This window comes from Heterodontus francisci, chromosome 18 (genome assembly GCF_036365525.1).
Source record: "Heterodontus francisci isolate sHetFra1 chromosome 18, sHetFra1.hap1, whole genome shotgun sequence".
Lineage (NCBI taxonomy): Eukaryota > Metazoa > Chordata > Chondrichthyes > Heterodontiformes > Heterodontidae > Heterodontus > Heterodontus francisci.
In genome coordinates, this window is record NC_090388.1 from 75,295,964 (window position 1) to 75,311,673 (window position 15,710).

Here is a 15,710-nt window from a genome sequence, read left to right on the forward strand (position 1 = left end):
TCCTCTCCAAAGTCTTTGAATGTGTTGTCAACTCCCAAATCTGTGCCCATCTTTCCTGGAACTCCATGTCTGAATCCCTCCAATCAGGTTTCCACCCGCCACCTTACTGAAATGGCTCTTAGCAAAGTCACAAATGATATCCAATGTGACTGTGACAAAGCTAAACTATCCCTCCTCTTCCTGTTTGACCTGCCTGCGGCCTTTGAGATGGTTGATCACCTAACTGTCCTCCAGCACCTTTTCATTGTCACTCAGCTGGATGGGACTGCACTTGTCTAGTTCCATTCTTATCTATCTAATTGTAGCCAGAGGATTAGCTGCATTGGCTTCCCTTCCCACTCTTGCACTGTTATCTCTGGTATCCCTCAAGGATCTATCTTTGGCTCCCTTCTATTTCTCTTCTACATGCTGCCCCTTGGTGACATCATACAAAAACACATCAGTTCTCACATGTACACTGACGACACCCAGCTCTACCTCACCACCACCTTTCTTAACTCCTCCACTGCCTCGAAATTATTGACTGCTCATCTGACATTCAGTATTGGATGAGCAGAGTTTTCCTCCAATTAAGTATTGGAAGAATGAAGCCATTGGTTTTGGGCCCCACCACAAACTTTGCTCCCTAGCCACTGACTCCATCCCTCTCCCCTAGCAACTGACAGAGGCTGAACCAGACTGTTTGCAACCTTGGAGTCATATTTGACACGCCAAAACTAAGACCGCCTATTTCCCCCTTCATAACATTATCTGACTCCGCCCCTGCCTCAACTCATCTGCTGCTGAAACCCTTGTCCATGCCTTTGTTACCTCTAAACTTGACTATTCCAATGCACTCCTGGCCTCTCTCCCATGTTCTAGCTTCCATAGACCTGAGGACATCCAAAATACTGCTACCCACATCCTAACTCACACCAAATCCTATTGACCCATCACCCCTGTGCTCACTGACCTACACTGTCTTCCAGTTAAGCAACGCCTCAATTTTAAAACTCTCATCCTTGCTTTCAAATTCCTCCATGGCCTCACCCCTCCCTATCTCTGTATTCTTCTACAGCCCCACAACCCTCCAAGATCTCTGCACTCCTCCAATTCTAGCCTCTTGAGCATCCCTAATATTCATCATTCCACTATGTCTTCAGCATCTTAGAGCCAAAGCTCTGGAATTCCCTCCATAAACAAGTCTGCCTCTCTACCTTGCTTTCCTGCTTCAAGACACTCCTTAGAACTTAGTTCTTTGACCAAGCTTTTGGCCATTTGCCCTAATATCTCATTATGATGCTCGGTATCATATTTTAGAAGGCTCCTTGGGACACTATTACGTTAAAGCCACAATATAAATACAAGTTGTTGTTGTAACAATCCAACTGTCCCACTCCAGTTGATGTATTTATACCTGAGCATCTTGCACCCTTGGTAAGCACAATCCATATACTACAATTTCAAATCACTGCAATGTAATAATTATTTGTAACACTTTAAACAAATTCCCTATCACCTCCAATGGTAGGACTGAATTTTCATGGGCACCGGAAAACCAGTTTTCTTACACATGCAGTTTTATTTCATAACGTGAATGATTAGATGTCTTGGGCTAAAGCAGTCTCAACCCATTTGCAAATTCTGCATTAGAAATCAAGATGATGGAAAAGCCTCAGAGAAGTGAGTTTAATATTTGAGTTTTACTCTGAATCAGTGCAGAAGAAATCACAGCTGACCTATGGTGTTTGTTCACACTCAAGGTGTGGCGAAGCATATAATGGGCAATCGATACCTACCACCCATTTTCCACCAACATCCAAAGTTCAAACCAACCCTATAGTTTCTAACAAAGTGGGGGGTGGGCAGCCACCAAATGACAAACCCACAGGCACTAAGACAAATTGTTGGTGCCCTTGCGTGTCTTTGGCTGAGATTAGCACAGACCAGGACTGTAATCTGAGGTCTTCCAAACTTTATCACTCCTCCCTATCTCTGTAACTTCCACCAGTCCAATATCCTTTCTCCAACCCTGGCCTCTTGTGCATCCCCCACTTTCTTCACCCCACCACTGGCAGATGTGCCTACACCCTAAGTTGTGGAATTCCCTCTCTAAACCCACCGAAACTCAAGGGATTGATCCACCGCTTTAACTTGTAGAAGTGAAGCTTCTGATCTATGCACATGAGGTTTATTTCACTCCTGAGACAGCAAACAGCAATAAATAAAGCTTTTCAATATATCACTGAAAGTACTCCTGAAAAACAAACTCAAAATTGCAACAGGACATAGATGAACTAGCAGAATGGGCAAACAAGTGGCAGATGGAATTTAATACAGCGAAGTGTGAGGTGATGCATTTTGGCAGAAGGGATAGGGAGAGGCAATATAAACTTAATGGCACAGTTCTAAAGATTATGCAAGGGTGCAGTTACCTTGGGGTTCATGTGCATAGATCTTTGAAGGTGGCAGGACATATTGAGAATATAATTAGCAAAGCATATGGGATCTTAGGCTTCTTAAATTGAGGTATTGAGTACAAAATAGAGAATTGGTTAGCTAACAGGAAACAGAGATTAGGCATAAATGGGTCATTTTTGGATTGACAAGCTGAGATGAGTGGAGTGCTTACAGGGATCAGTACTGGGACCTCAACTATTTACAATTTATATCAATAGCTTGCATGACGGGACCGAAAGTATGGTTGCTAAATTTTCTGATGACACAAAGATAGGTAGGAAAGTAAGCTGTCGAGAGGATATAAGAAGTCTGCAAAGGGATACAGATAGGTTAAGTGAACGGGCAAAAATTTGGCAGATGGAGTTTAATGTGGGAAAATTTGAACTTAATCGCTTTGGCAGGAAGGATAGCAAAGCAGCATATTATTTAAATAGAGAGATTGCAGAACTCTGAGGTACAGTGGGATCTGGATGGCCTGGTACATGAATCACAAAAGGTTGGTATGCAGATACAGCAAGTGATTAGGAAGGCAAATGGAATGTTGTCGTTTAATGCAAGGGGAATGGAATATAAAAGTCTGGATAAAAACAAGAAATGCTGGAAATACTCAGCAGGTCTGGCAGCATCTGTGGGGAGAGAAGCAGAGTTAACGTTTCAGGTTAGTGACCCTTCTTCAGAACTGGCAAATCTCTCTCAATTCTACAACCATCTTCCTTTGCACTAGGTATGATTCCAACCAGCGGAGAGTTTTCCCCCTGATTCCTATTGACTCCAGTTTTACTAGGGCTCCTCGGTCAAATGCTGCCTTGGTGTCAAGGGGAGTCACTCTCACCTCATCTCTTGAGTTCAGCTCTTTTGTCCACCTTTGAACCAAGGCTGTAGTGAGGTCAGGAGCTGAGTGGCCCTGGCGGAACCCAAACCGAGCATCACTGAGCAGGTTATTGCTAAGGAACTGCTGCTTGATTGCACTGTCAATGACACCTTCCATCACTTAACTGATGATTGAGAGTAGACTGATGGGGTGGTAATTGGCTGGGTTGGATTTGTCCTGCTTTTTGTATACAGGACATACCTGGGCAATTTTCCACATTGCCAGGTAGATGCCAGTGTTGTAGCTGTACTGGAACATCTGGCTAGGGGCGCGGCAAGTTCTGGAGCACAGGTCTGCAGTACTTTTGCCGGAATCTTGTCAGGGCCCATAGCCTTTGCAATATCCAGTGCCTTCAGTCATTGCTTGATATCACGCGGAGTGAATTGAATTGGCTGAAGACTGGCATCTGTGATGCTGGAGACTTCAGGAAGGGGGCTGAGATGGATCATCTACTCAGCACTTCTGGCTGAAGATTGTTGCAAATGCTTCAGCCTTATCTTTTGCACTGATGTGCTGAGCTCCTCCATCATTGAGGATGGGGATACTTGTGGAGCCACCTCCTCCTGTTAGTTGTTTAATTGTCCACCACCACGACTGGATTTGGCAGAACTGCAGAGCTTAGATCTGATGCATTGGTTATGGGATCGCTTAGCTCTGTCTATCACATGCTGCTTATGCTGTTTGGCATGCAAGTAGTCCTGGGTTGTACTTTACCAGGTTGACACTGCATTTTGAGGTATGCCTGGTGCTGCTCCTGGCATGCCATCCTGCACTCTTCATTGAACCAGGGTTGGTCTCCTGGCTTGATGGTAATGGTAGAGTGGGGGTTATGCCGGGCCATGAGGTTACAGATTGTGGTTGAGTACAATTCTGCTGCTGCTGATGGCCCACAGCGCCTCATGGATGCCCAGTTTTGCATTGCTAGATCTGTTCGAAATCTATCCCATTTAGCACAGTGGTAGTGCCACACAACACGATGGAGGGTATCCTCAATGTGAAGATGGGACTTTGTCTCCACAAGGACTGTGTGGTGGTCACTCCTACCAATACCGTCATGGACAGATGCATCTGCAGCAGGCAGATTAGTGAGAATGAGGTCAAATATGTTTTCCCCTCACCAACTGCCGTAGACCCAGTCTAACAGCTATGTCTTTTAGGACTCGGCCAGCTCAGTCAGTAGTGGTGCTACCGAGCCACTCTTGGTACATTCTGCGCCCTTGCTACTCTCAGTGCTTCCTCCAAGTGGTGTTCAACATGGAGGAGTACTGATTCATCAGCTGGGAGGCGGGGGGTGCGGTCGGTGGTAATCAGCAGGAGGTTTCCTTGCTCATGTTTGACCTGAAGCCATGAAACTTCATGGGGTCCAGAGTCGATGTTGAGGACTCCCAGGGCAACTCCCTCCCGACTGTATACCACTGTGCCATCACCACTGGTGGGTCTGTCCTGCCGTTGGGACAGGACATACCTGGGGATGACGATGGCAGTGTCTGGGACATTGTCTGTCAGGTATGATTCCGTGAGAATGACTATGTCAGGCTGTTGCTTGACTAGTCTGTGGGACAGCTCTCCCAACTTTAGCACAATCCCCCAGATGTTAGTAAGGAGGACTTTGCAGGGTCGACAGGACTGGGTTTGCCGTTGACATTTCCAGTGCATCGGACGATGTCAAATGATCCATCTGGTTTCATTCCTTATTGACTTTTTAGTGGTTAGGTACAACTGAGTGGCTTGCTCGGCCATTTCTGAGGGCATGTAAAAGTCAACCACATTGCTGTGGGTCTGGAGTCACATGTAGGCCAGACCAGGTAAGGACAGCAGATTTCCTTCCCTAAAGTACATCAGTGAACCAGATGGGTTTTTGCAACAATTGACAATGGTTTCATGGCCATCATTAGACTAGCTTTTAATTCCAGATTTTTTTTTTTTATTAATTGAATTCAAATTCCACCTACTGCCATGGTGGGGTTCAAACCCATGTCCCCAGAGGAATACACTGGGTCTCTGGGTTACGAGTCCAGTGAATTCTTAACTCAGAAGGAAGTCAAAGGGTATCGGGGTAGGCGGGAAAGTGGAGTTGAGGCCACAATCAGATCAGCCATGATCTTATTAAATGGCAGAGCAGGCTTGAAGGGGCAGAACGGCCTACTCCTGCTCCAAATTCGTATGCTTGTACAAAAGCAGGGAAGTTATGCTGAACCTTTATAAAACTCTGGTTAGGGCACAACTAAAGTATTGTGTCCAGTTCTAGTCACCACACTTTAGGAAGGATGTGCAGGTGCTTGAGAAGGTACAGAGGAGATTCACCAGATTTGTTCCAGGGATGAGAGATTTTAGCTACAAGTGTAGGTTGCAGAAGCTGGGCCTGGTCTCCTTGGAGGGGAGATTTGGTAGAGGTGTACAAGACTGTGACAGGTTTAGATAAGGTAGACAAAGAAAAGCTGTTCCCATTAGGTGATGGTACAAGGACTAGGGAACACAGATTTAAGTTTTAAGGCAAGACATGTGGGGAAATATGAAGAACTTTTTTTACACAGCGAATGATAATGATTTGGAACTCGCTGCCCACAAGGGTGGTGGAAGCAGAGACAATCAATGACTTCAAAAGGAAACTGGATGGCCATTTAAAGAAAATAAACTTGCAGCGCTACGAGGATTGAGCGGAGGAGTGGGACTGACTGGATAGCTCTGTGGGAGATGGCATGGACTTGATGGACCAAATGGCCTCCTTCTGTGCCGTAAATAACTCTAAGACTCTAAATGTGTTATTAATAAGACTAGAGTAGAATTTAAGATTGGGAGCCACTCTTAAATATATTGGTTTAGATATTAAGCAGAGTAGGTCTGGAATAACTTTAGAGAATGTTACTCCCATCATGGTTAATCATGCTAAGTTATCATAGAAAGATGGTGATACATCTAAAGACGAGACAGGGCTACTGCAAAGCTTGATTGGTCAATTAAACCGGTTGTGCACTCAGACTAGACCTGATGCTAGTGTTCATCTGTTGGAGTTAAGTACTATGATGAAACACCCAAAAGTAGAGAAATGTTTTAAGGGCAAATAAAACATTAAAAAAACTGAAGAAATGCGTACTTAAATTCCCATCCTTAGGTGACCCAAAGAATATGAAACTAGTCATTTTTAGTGATGCTTCACATGCTAATCTTGCTGATGGGTATTTGGTTTCATAACATTTTTGATGGGTTTAAGTGCGAAATGTTGTCCAACAGCTTGGGAAGCTAAGAAAATAAAAAGGGTTGTTGGAAGTACTTTAGCTGTGGAAACACTGGCTCTTGGAGGCAGTGGATATGGGGTTCTATTTGTCAAATATTTTAGGTGATATTCTGTTCTAGGGGTGTACTGAAGATAAGATACCTATTGAATGTTATGTAGATAATCGTTCTACATGCAAGTCAACTATCTGACTGTTTTATGAGAAGAAATGCTTGTACAATGGAATTGTTATGGGTCCTAGTGGAGGGGCATCTCACAATGTAATGCTTTATACTGAATATGAAATTCATTGATTTGTTTTGAAATGTTTGTGCATGTTAAACTCGAAGTTTTATTTAAAGAAAAAGAAGGAAACATGTTAATTGGGTTCAATCATATGCAGGTGGAGGGATGTACCTGAGTATATGTAAGGAGACACTTATTGAAATTGGGTGAAGGCTTCAGTGAGGAACTGCATATTTGTAATAAAAACAGAAAATGCTGGAAATACTCAGCAGGTCTGGCATCAGAACTTCTGATAAAAGGTCACAGACCTGAAGCACTAACTTCGCTTCTCTTTCCACCGATGCTGCCAGACCTGCCAGGTATTTCAGCATTTTCTGTTTTTATTTCAGATTTCCAGCATCCTCAGTGTTTTGCTTTTATTTGCATGTTTGTAATCTTTTTTAGTTTGTAAAATGCAAGACTGAGTAAAGACTGACTCCAGCATAATCCTTCAACAACAAGCTCTCTGGAATATAACAAAAGATGCTATATAAATGCAAGTTGTTCTGTGTCTCAGTATTGTACCAAAGGTATCTTCCCCCACTTGACCAATAGGTGGAGCCATGTTTCATAGTATTGGCGTGAACCATCTGAGCTTGTGCCTGGAGTCAAAAAGTGTCAGTCACGTTAAAGCTGCCCTTTCAGGCAACATTTGAATCTATTCCCACCACCCTTTCAGCCAGTGCAGTCCAGATTAAAAGAATCTGCTGCTTAAAAAAAGTCTTCTAGTTCTTTTGCCAATTAATTTAATTTGCGTCCTCTGGTTACATACCCACCTGCCAGTGGAAACAGTTTCTCCTTATTTATTCTATCAAAACCCCATATAAGTTTGAACACCTCTATTAAATCTCCCATTAACCTTCTCTGTCAATCCAGCTTTTCTAGTCTCTACACATATAAATAATGATGACAGTACTCAAGCACTCCACTAAAATGCAGCTCTCGAAGAGAAAACAGACAAATAAAGCCAGCAGCCCAAGGACCTCATCAGGTAGCACAAAGCATCAAATTTACCTAGGGCTGTTAAAGCTTTATGGGCCACATCGGTACATATCGTATAACTTCAAGAACTGCACATGCAGTTTAAATGCATGTCCCACTGAATTGCGTAGCTTACAAGCTGCTGATACTAACAAGTCTTATTGTCCCGAGTTGGGATTTATCCACTAAAACAGCCTTTTCCAAACTTCCAGGCCTACAAGGTTCGCAGGGCAAAACAGCCAATCTCAGTACAGGTATGAGCAGATTTCCACAAGTAACGAGGCCCAGACTGAAAGAGCTCAGGTGTTGCACAGGGTTGGCCCAAAGCATGAGGATCCCTGACTTCACTGACATTAAGAAATAATTTACTGTCAGTGTATCTGCATAAAATCAAGACACTGAGAGCACACAATTCCACCAGAGCACACACACGCAGTAATAAACTTGTATATTCACAGATTATTAAGACAGGTTGACAGTATGGGTGCCACCATATCCAATGGCCTGACAGTAGATTAACAGGATAAGTGGTTCCATAAGATAAATCAGTCTGGGTCAGTGAATCTGGGGTCAAAGAGGTGGTTTATGCTGGTGCCTCAGGAGGAGCTTGGTGACAAATATAAACCCTACCAACAGAAGCAGAGACTACTATATTTTTCCTTGATGTAGCCAGAAGGACATTGATCTGGGAAAGATCTGGTGGCCATAAATAAAAGTGAAAATTGCTGCTTTGAAACAACTTATGCAAGTAAAGTTCTGTACTTTCTGCTCCTGAAGTATCAGAGTGGCCAACATTTGGAATCATCTTCCAGTTGGTGAGTGAGAACAAACACCTTCAATTCATTCTAGGTCCAATTGGACAATGTGCTGAGGGCGGCACAGTGGCGCAGTGGTTAGCACCGCAGCCTCACAGCTCCAGGTACCCGGGTTCGATTCTGGGTACTGCCTGTGTGGAGTTTGCAAGTTCTCCCTGTGTCTGCGTGGGTTTTCTCCGGGTGCTCCGGTTTCCTCCCACAAGCCAAAAGACTTGCAGGTTGATAGGTAAATTGGCCATTATAAATTGTCACTAGTTTAAGCAGGTGATAGGGACAGGTGGGGATGTTTGGTAGGAATATGGGATTAGTGTAGGATTAGTATAAATGGGTGGTTGATGGTCGGCACAGACTCGGTGGGCCGAAGGGCCTGTTTCAGTGCTGTATCTCTGATCTGATCTGATCCAAACCAAGTTGATTTTTCTTAGATGAATGAGCTAAGGGGGGGGGGGGGGGGGGGCCCATTCATTGGTACCTTAATTTCTGATCCTTGTAGGAAAATAAATGCTGCGATTTCACAAAACCAGGGGCCTCTGAAAATTCAGGAAAGGTTTCGTCTTGAAGTCGTTCTGAATAGAAAGGGATTATAACGAACAAAAATGGAGGAAGGGAACTGTGAGAGCCGAGGAAAGCAGTGGCAAGGCTGGGCACACATGCAAAAGAAATGGCCATTTGTTTCATAGCTCATGGTGATAAATTCTTGGTGTATAAATTTAAAGTTATCAGAAACACACAGTCCTCTTTGAGTGACATGGGGAAAATGGCGGAGGAAGAGGTGGGGAAGGGAAAGTAATCAGAGTGTCTTTGGAGTTGCAATGGTTCAAATATTCTACATCTGAAGATTAAGGATTGGAACAATAGTCAACCCTATCTGGCAGACTTGCTACTCTGAGTCCTGAGCCAGGTAGCACAGGCACTGTTGACAATCGACCAGACAACCTGCATGCCTATGTCCTAACAGATTGGACAAGCAGCAGAAAGCTTACCCGTGTTCTGTGCTGGGCAGGCTGTACGGTTTTAGCTGGTTACATTTCAGTAGCACTCACATGCATACAAGGGGCTTCCTAAGCCTTGGCCACGTTGGGTGTGTCCCTATGGAGGAGTAAGTGCATGTACATAATGGGCAAACAGAATTTCTACTAGTGTGGGTTTCTCAAGAACTTGGCTGGGAGACTTGTGGGCAGAGTGACGTGTTCCCAACACAAATAAACAAATCAGAAACAAGATAATCAATAAACTCTCTGCTCCAATTGCACCATGAGCTCACCTGTTCAGCCAGTAGAGCTGCAAGGCTGGAGTAGGCGTCTGCAAACTGGGGACCAAATCTAACAGAGTCACGTAGTAACTGCTCAGCCTCAGCCACTTTCTTCTGCGATCTGCAAGATACGAAATGCTTTGTAAGAGGTTTGCCTTCATCAGTATCATCAGGTGTATGTATCTTTTTAGCGAGCAGTGTGAGCACCACTGTTCAGGTTCCTGCTAGTCCACAGGACTGGGTTTAAAGTAGGTGCTGGGCATCCAACCCTTGACAGACACTAAACTACTTACGTTCCCATAGCACTCTTCATACACTTAAGAACTGGTTTTCAATTTTGAAGTCATAAGAGAGTATTGGAACAAGAATAAGAGAATGTGCAAGAGATAGTGAGAGTGAGGGGGGCACAGAATGGGGGAAGAAAGAGGGGATGAGGGAGGAGGGATGGAGTAGGAGGCTCCAGAGTAAACAGTGAACCCCACATTAGGCTACAGTCAGAGACACCCTTCTCAATTATTAGCACAGGAGTCATGACGGTTGTTTTCCATCTTACAAGGGGGAATATTTAAGCTCTGAATGTTACCTTAAGTTTGATGTTTCTCTTTGTTACTATTTACTTATTTATTTACTGTTAACTTGGATTTGATTTAGAACATGGTGGCAATATCAGCAATCTGTAGGGGTGCTCCTTAGTTATCATTACACTAAGGCTCTATCCCAGATCTCTTTAGCCAAACAGGGGATTGTTTAACGGGGACCTATGATCTCACATTACTGGGGAGAGAGCTGTCCAATAAGATCATCATTACTAAATAAGAATTTGTTACATCAGATCTATCCTTCAGATGAAATGCTGCTGTCAATTAATTACATCAACCGGTCCAGGAACTGAAATAACAATGATATTGACATCAACATGGATCCACCCTGCAGCTCCGGTCGATTTCAGTGAGCTGTCATTCTTCTTGTGTAAAGTAGACATTAGAGACTGTCACTGAAGAAATTGCTTCACAGTCTCAGGCCACTTCTCTTTCAAGACTCAACCAATGATTTTTACAATGGCTTTGATCTGTCATTTAAACAGTTGAAGAAATGGCACCTTATTATTTCAACTGTTAGGTGTATCTGCAATGATTCCTGAGAGACTCATCCACTGGCACCAGTGGAAGTCTTGGCTCCAGTAACAGCTATTTTAATATGAAAATATAACTCTTTTTTTGGAAATACAAAGCTTATTGGTCTGTGCATCAAATTGCATCTGGTCTCACTTGCTGAATCCCCATCAACATCCTGGGGGTTACCATTGACCAGAATCTGAACTGAAGTGGCCATATGAGCAGGTCAGAGGTAGGGAATCCTGCGGCGAGTAACTCACCTCTTGACTCCCCAAAGCCTGTCCACCATCCATAAGGCACAAGTCTGGATGGGTGCAGCTCCGACAACACTCAAGAAGCTCGACACCATCCAGGACAAAGCAAACCACTTGATTGGCACCCCATCCATAAACATTCACTCTCTCCACCATCAACCTACACTGCAGCAACATGCCAAGCCTCCTTCAACAGCTTCCGCGACTTCTACCACCTAGAAGGACAAGAGCAGCAGATGCATGGGAACACCACCACCTACAAGTTCCCCTCCAAGCCTCACACCATCCTGACTTGGAACTATATCACCGTTCCTTCATTGGTGCTGGGTCAAAATCCTGGGACTCCCTTCCTAACGGCACTGTGGGTGTACTAACGCCCCAACGACTGCACCAGTTGAAGAAGGCAGCTCACCACCACCTTCTCAAGGACAGTTAGGGATGGGCAATAATTGCAGGCCTAGCCAGTGACGCCCACATCCCATGAACGAATAAGAAAAAACTATTTTGTCTCTGCACCTGGTTATCAATTTGTTGCTGATTTGACTACATCAACTTTATCAACTCTTGACTTTAAATTTAGTTTTACCCACATTATGGCTTCTTTCTACTACCAACATATTTCAAAGTCTAGCTATCTTGATCTAGCACGTAGCTTTGCTGCCTATGTTTCCCCGTTTCCATTCACGTGCACATTTTGGTTCTCGCTCGAGACCCAAGCACATCACTTCTATTTCTCCTTTTCTCGCCAGTTTCCTTTTTCCTCTTTACCCCTCCCCGCCATCATGCCTCCTTTCTTTTCTCTGCTGTCAGGTAATCAATCCTCACAAATCCCTATTCTTCAGTACTCATCATCTTTCCTAGTCTCATGCTGCCAACCCAGGCTCCACTTCCTCGTAAATAGTCCCGCTGTGCCTCTCATGGCATCTTCTGAAAGTGCCACCGAGGTACTCATTGCTGCCTCCTTGCGAGCAGCAACCCCGATTGCCTCATCCCAATCTCTCTATGCCCTTCATGCCCTTCTGCCAGGGCTAATCTTGCCAACCTCCTTGCCATCTCTCATTCTGTCATCACTCCCAGCTCCGTCCCTGTGGAATCTGCCAGTATATCGGCTATCATTGTTTCTCGCTGTATCTCCCTTCAAAATGTACGTTCACTTGACATCCATGAGCTTATTGTGGATGATGACATTGACATCAAGGTCCTTGGCAGAAACATGGTTGAGGGGTGATACCTTTCCCCTTAATCAAACTTCCCCACCTGGCTATACTTTCCAGTATTTGCCCCACTCAAACCGCTGTGGTGGAGGTGTAGCCTGTATCTTTAAATCACACCCTTGGTCTGACTATTCTGGCAAATTCTCCTCCTTTGAGCATCTCACTTTGTTCCACCCTTCACATCCCTCATTTAAAATCTTTGTTCTGTACCACCCACCCAAATATCACTCCAAGATTCTCCCTTATATATCTTCTCTGCTTTCCTCCTTTTGGCTCTGCTCTGAATGACTTCTCATCCTCAGGATTTCAGCTACCATCTCAACTCTTCTTGCTTCCATCCTCTGAGTTTTACTACCCTCCTTTCCTCCCTAAATATCTCCCTCCATATAAACTCCCCTACCCATATTCACAGACATATCATCTCATGTGACCTTGCTACTCTTGCCATCACTGACCAGGCAATCTCTGATTATTTCCTTGTATCATTCTCTACTCCACATTCCCCTTTTCCCTCCCAAGCCCACCACATATCCATACCATTACCAAGAATGGCCACTTCCATTTCTGACACATTGCTGAACTCCAACCCTGTTTCAGCTCCTATGCTGCTGAAAATCTCATCCCTGCCTTTTTACCTCTAATCTTGACTATTCCAATCCTTTCCTGGCCAGCCTCCCATCTTCCACCCTACATAAACTTGAGTTCCTCATATCTGAACTCACTCCAAATCTCATCCATCCATCACCCCTGTGCTTGCTGACCTTCATATGCTGGCTCCTCTTTTGGAAATGACTCCATTTTAAAATCCATCATGCTTATTTTCAAACCTCTCCACTGCCTCACCCCTTCCTATCTGTGCCGCTTCCTTAAGCCCTACAAGCCTTCAAGATCTCTGTGCACCACCAATTCTAGCCTCTTGTACATCCCTGATGTTACTGGCAGCTGTGCTTTCAGCTGCCTGGGCCTCAAGCTCTGGACTTCCCTCCCTAAACCTCTCCTCCTCTCTACCACTCTCTCCTCTTTTAAGATGCTCCTTACAACCAACCTCTTTGGTCATCTGTCCTGATTTGTCCTTCTGTGACTTGGTGTCTAAAATGTCATTTTTTAAATTAATATCGCTCATTAAGCGTCTTGAGACATTTACTACAATAAATGTGCTATATGAATGCAAGTTGTTGTTGTTAGTATATCTGTTTGGCAATTTATAGCCTAGGCCAAGGTCTGCAGTGCAGTGTTTGTTCTATCACTTTCCAAAGTCAAGGAGATCACAAATGGAAACCAGGTATGAATAACAATACAGCGCCAAGTGAAACCCCTGGACTTGCTACAATGACTCAGATATTGGGGAAGTAATGGCTGGAATGCAAGGCAAGGAAGATATCAAAGGTCAAAGCTCAAAAAAATGACGCATTTCAAAGATTAGGGGGCATGATGTCAGAGAACAGACACCAATTATGAAATGGAGGGACTTCGGAATGATCTGGTGATATGGGAGAAGAGGGTGAGAATTGCAGCAAGTAGCTTGTTGAGATCATGGAGATAGAGTGAGGCAAGGCCACACAGGGATACAAATACAAGGCTAAGGATCCTGAAATCAGCCAAGCCAAATAGGCCAAGGAGCAACGCTTCTATGTTTTGCACATGTTTCAAGTAAAAAGCATTTTAATTAAAATAGACAGAAACAGGCCAATTCAATGCTTGTCAACCTTTATCCTCCATGCGAACTAGAGGACTACTAAACTGCAACACAGCTCCAAGATGCAGCGCCAGAATTATAAAGCAGACGATCTATTTAGAATCCGAAGTCAACTAAAGATTGAGGTGAATCCAAAGTGTATGTGGTCTTCGAAACATCGCTTACTAGTTTTCTGTTAACAGCAAACTGTTTGGCATAAGCTGAGAGAGGGACTGAGGGGTGAAGTGGATTACGGCACCGCCCTTTGATGTCAGGTGATGTTGTTGACTGGCACTAAGCGACAATTTTGATTAATGATCAGTGGAAGCTTCCCCCTGCATCTAGCTCTGAGAAGTACTTGACAAAAGTGGAGTCTATTTTACCCCCTCAGTGGCATCTCTTTTCTTGAGAAACAAAAATCATAAAATATTAATTTGAGAAAGAGCTGATGTTATGAGAAACTTTTGTTCCAAAAACAATGCACCTGACTGGTGTGACATCCAAAGCATACCCACACAGTTGTTATATATACTAAAGGTAAGTCATGGCACTAAAAGTAAGTCATGGCAGGAGAGCTCGTACCTGTGATATGCTCCTCCTGCGCTTTGTGGGAAATCAGGGACGCTTCAAGTGTCCCTGACGACCGTGTGCAGGAAGTGTATCCTTCTGCAGCTACTGGCTACCCGCATTACGGAGATGGAGCTGCAGGTGGATTCACTGTGGAGCATCCACGATGCTGAGATCGTCGTGGATATCACGTTTAGTGAGGTGGTCATACCGCAGGCAAATGCTGCAAAGGCAGAAAGGGAATGGGTGACCACCAGGCAGAGTAAAGGCAGGTAGTGCAGGAGTTCCCTGTGGTTATCCCCCTCTCTAACAGATCTACTACTTCGGACATTGTTGGGGGAGATGGCTCAGGGGAAAGCAGCAAGAGCCTAGTTCATGCACCATGGGTGACTCTGCTGCACAGGAGGGGAGGAAGAAGAGTCACAGGGCTATAGTGATAGGGGATTCAATCATAAGGGGAACAGACAGGCCTCTTTGTGGCCGCAAGAGAGACTCCAGGATGGTATGTTGCCTCCTTGGCGCTAGGATGAAGGATTTCTGAGCAGCTGCAGGGCAGACTGAGGAGAAAGGGTGAGCAGACAATTGTTGTGGTAGATATTGGTACCAATGACATAACTAAGAATGTAGGATGAGGTCCTACAAGCTGAATATAGGGAGTTAGGATGTAAATTAAAAATTAGGACCTTAATGGTCCTAGTGAGAGCAAAAATAACAGGATATATCAGGTATATCAGATGGCTGGAGAAATGGTGTAGGGGGAGGGATTCAGATTCCTGAAACATTGGGGAAGGTGGAACCAGTACAAGCTGGACGGGTTGCATCTGGGCAGGACAGGGGTCAATTTCCTCGGGGGGGGGTTGCTAGTGCTGTGAGGGAGGCTTTAAAACTAGAATGGCAGGGGGATGGGTAACTGAGCAGGGAGACAGAGGAGTGGGAAACAAGGATAGAAATGAAAGACAGAAAGATAAGCAAAAGTGGATGGCAGAAAAAACAAGGGCGAGAAACAAATGGGGCCATAGTGCAAAATA

At 44.4% G+C, this 15,710-nt stretch overlaps 1 protein-coding gene across 4 annotated transcripts in view; it reads right to left on the reverse strand.

The window, feature by feature from the left end:
• Positions 1-15,710, reverse strand: part of tmtc1 (transmembrane O-mannosyltransferase targeting cadherins 1) — a 236,714-nt gene that overhangs the window by 61,973 nt on the left and 159,031 nt on the right. For all 4 annotated transcript variants that reach the window (XM_068051004.1, XM_068051005.1, XM_068051006.1 and 1 more), the window contains exon 12: positions 9,870-9,978. In XM_068051004.1, coding sequence (XP_067907105.1) covers positions 9,870-9,978 — 109 coding nt within the window. The remainder of the gene's footprint in view (positions 1-9,869; positions 9,979-15,710) is intronic.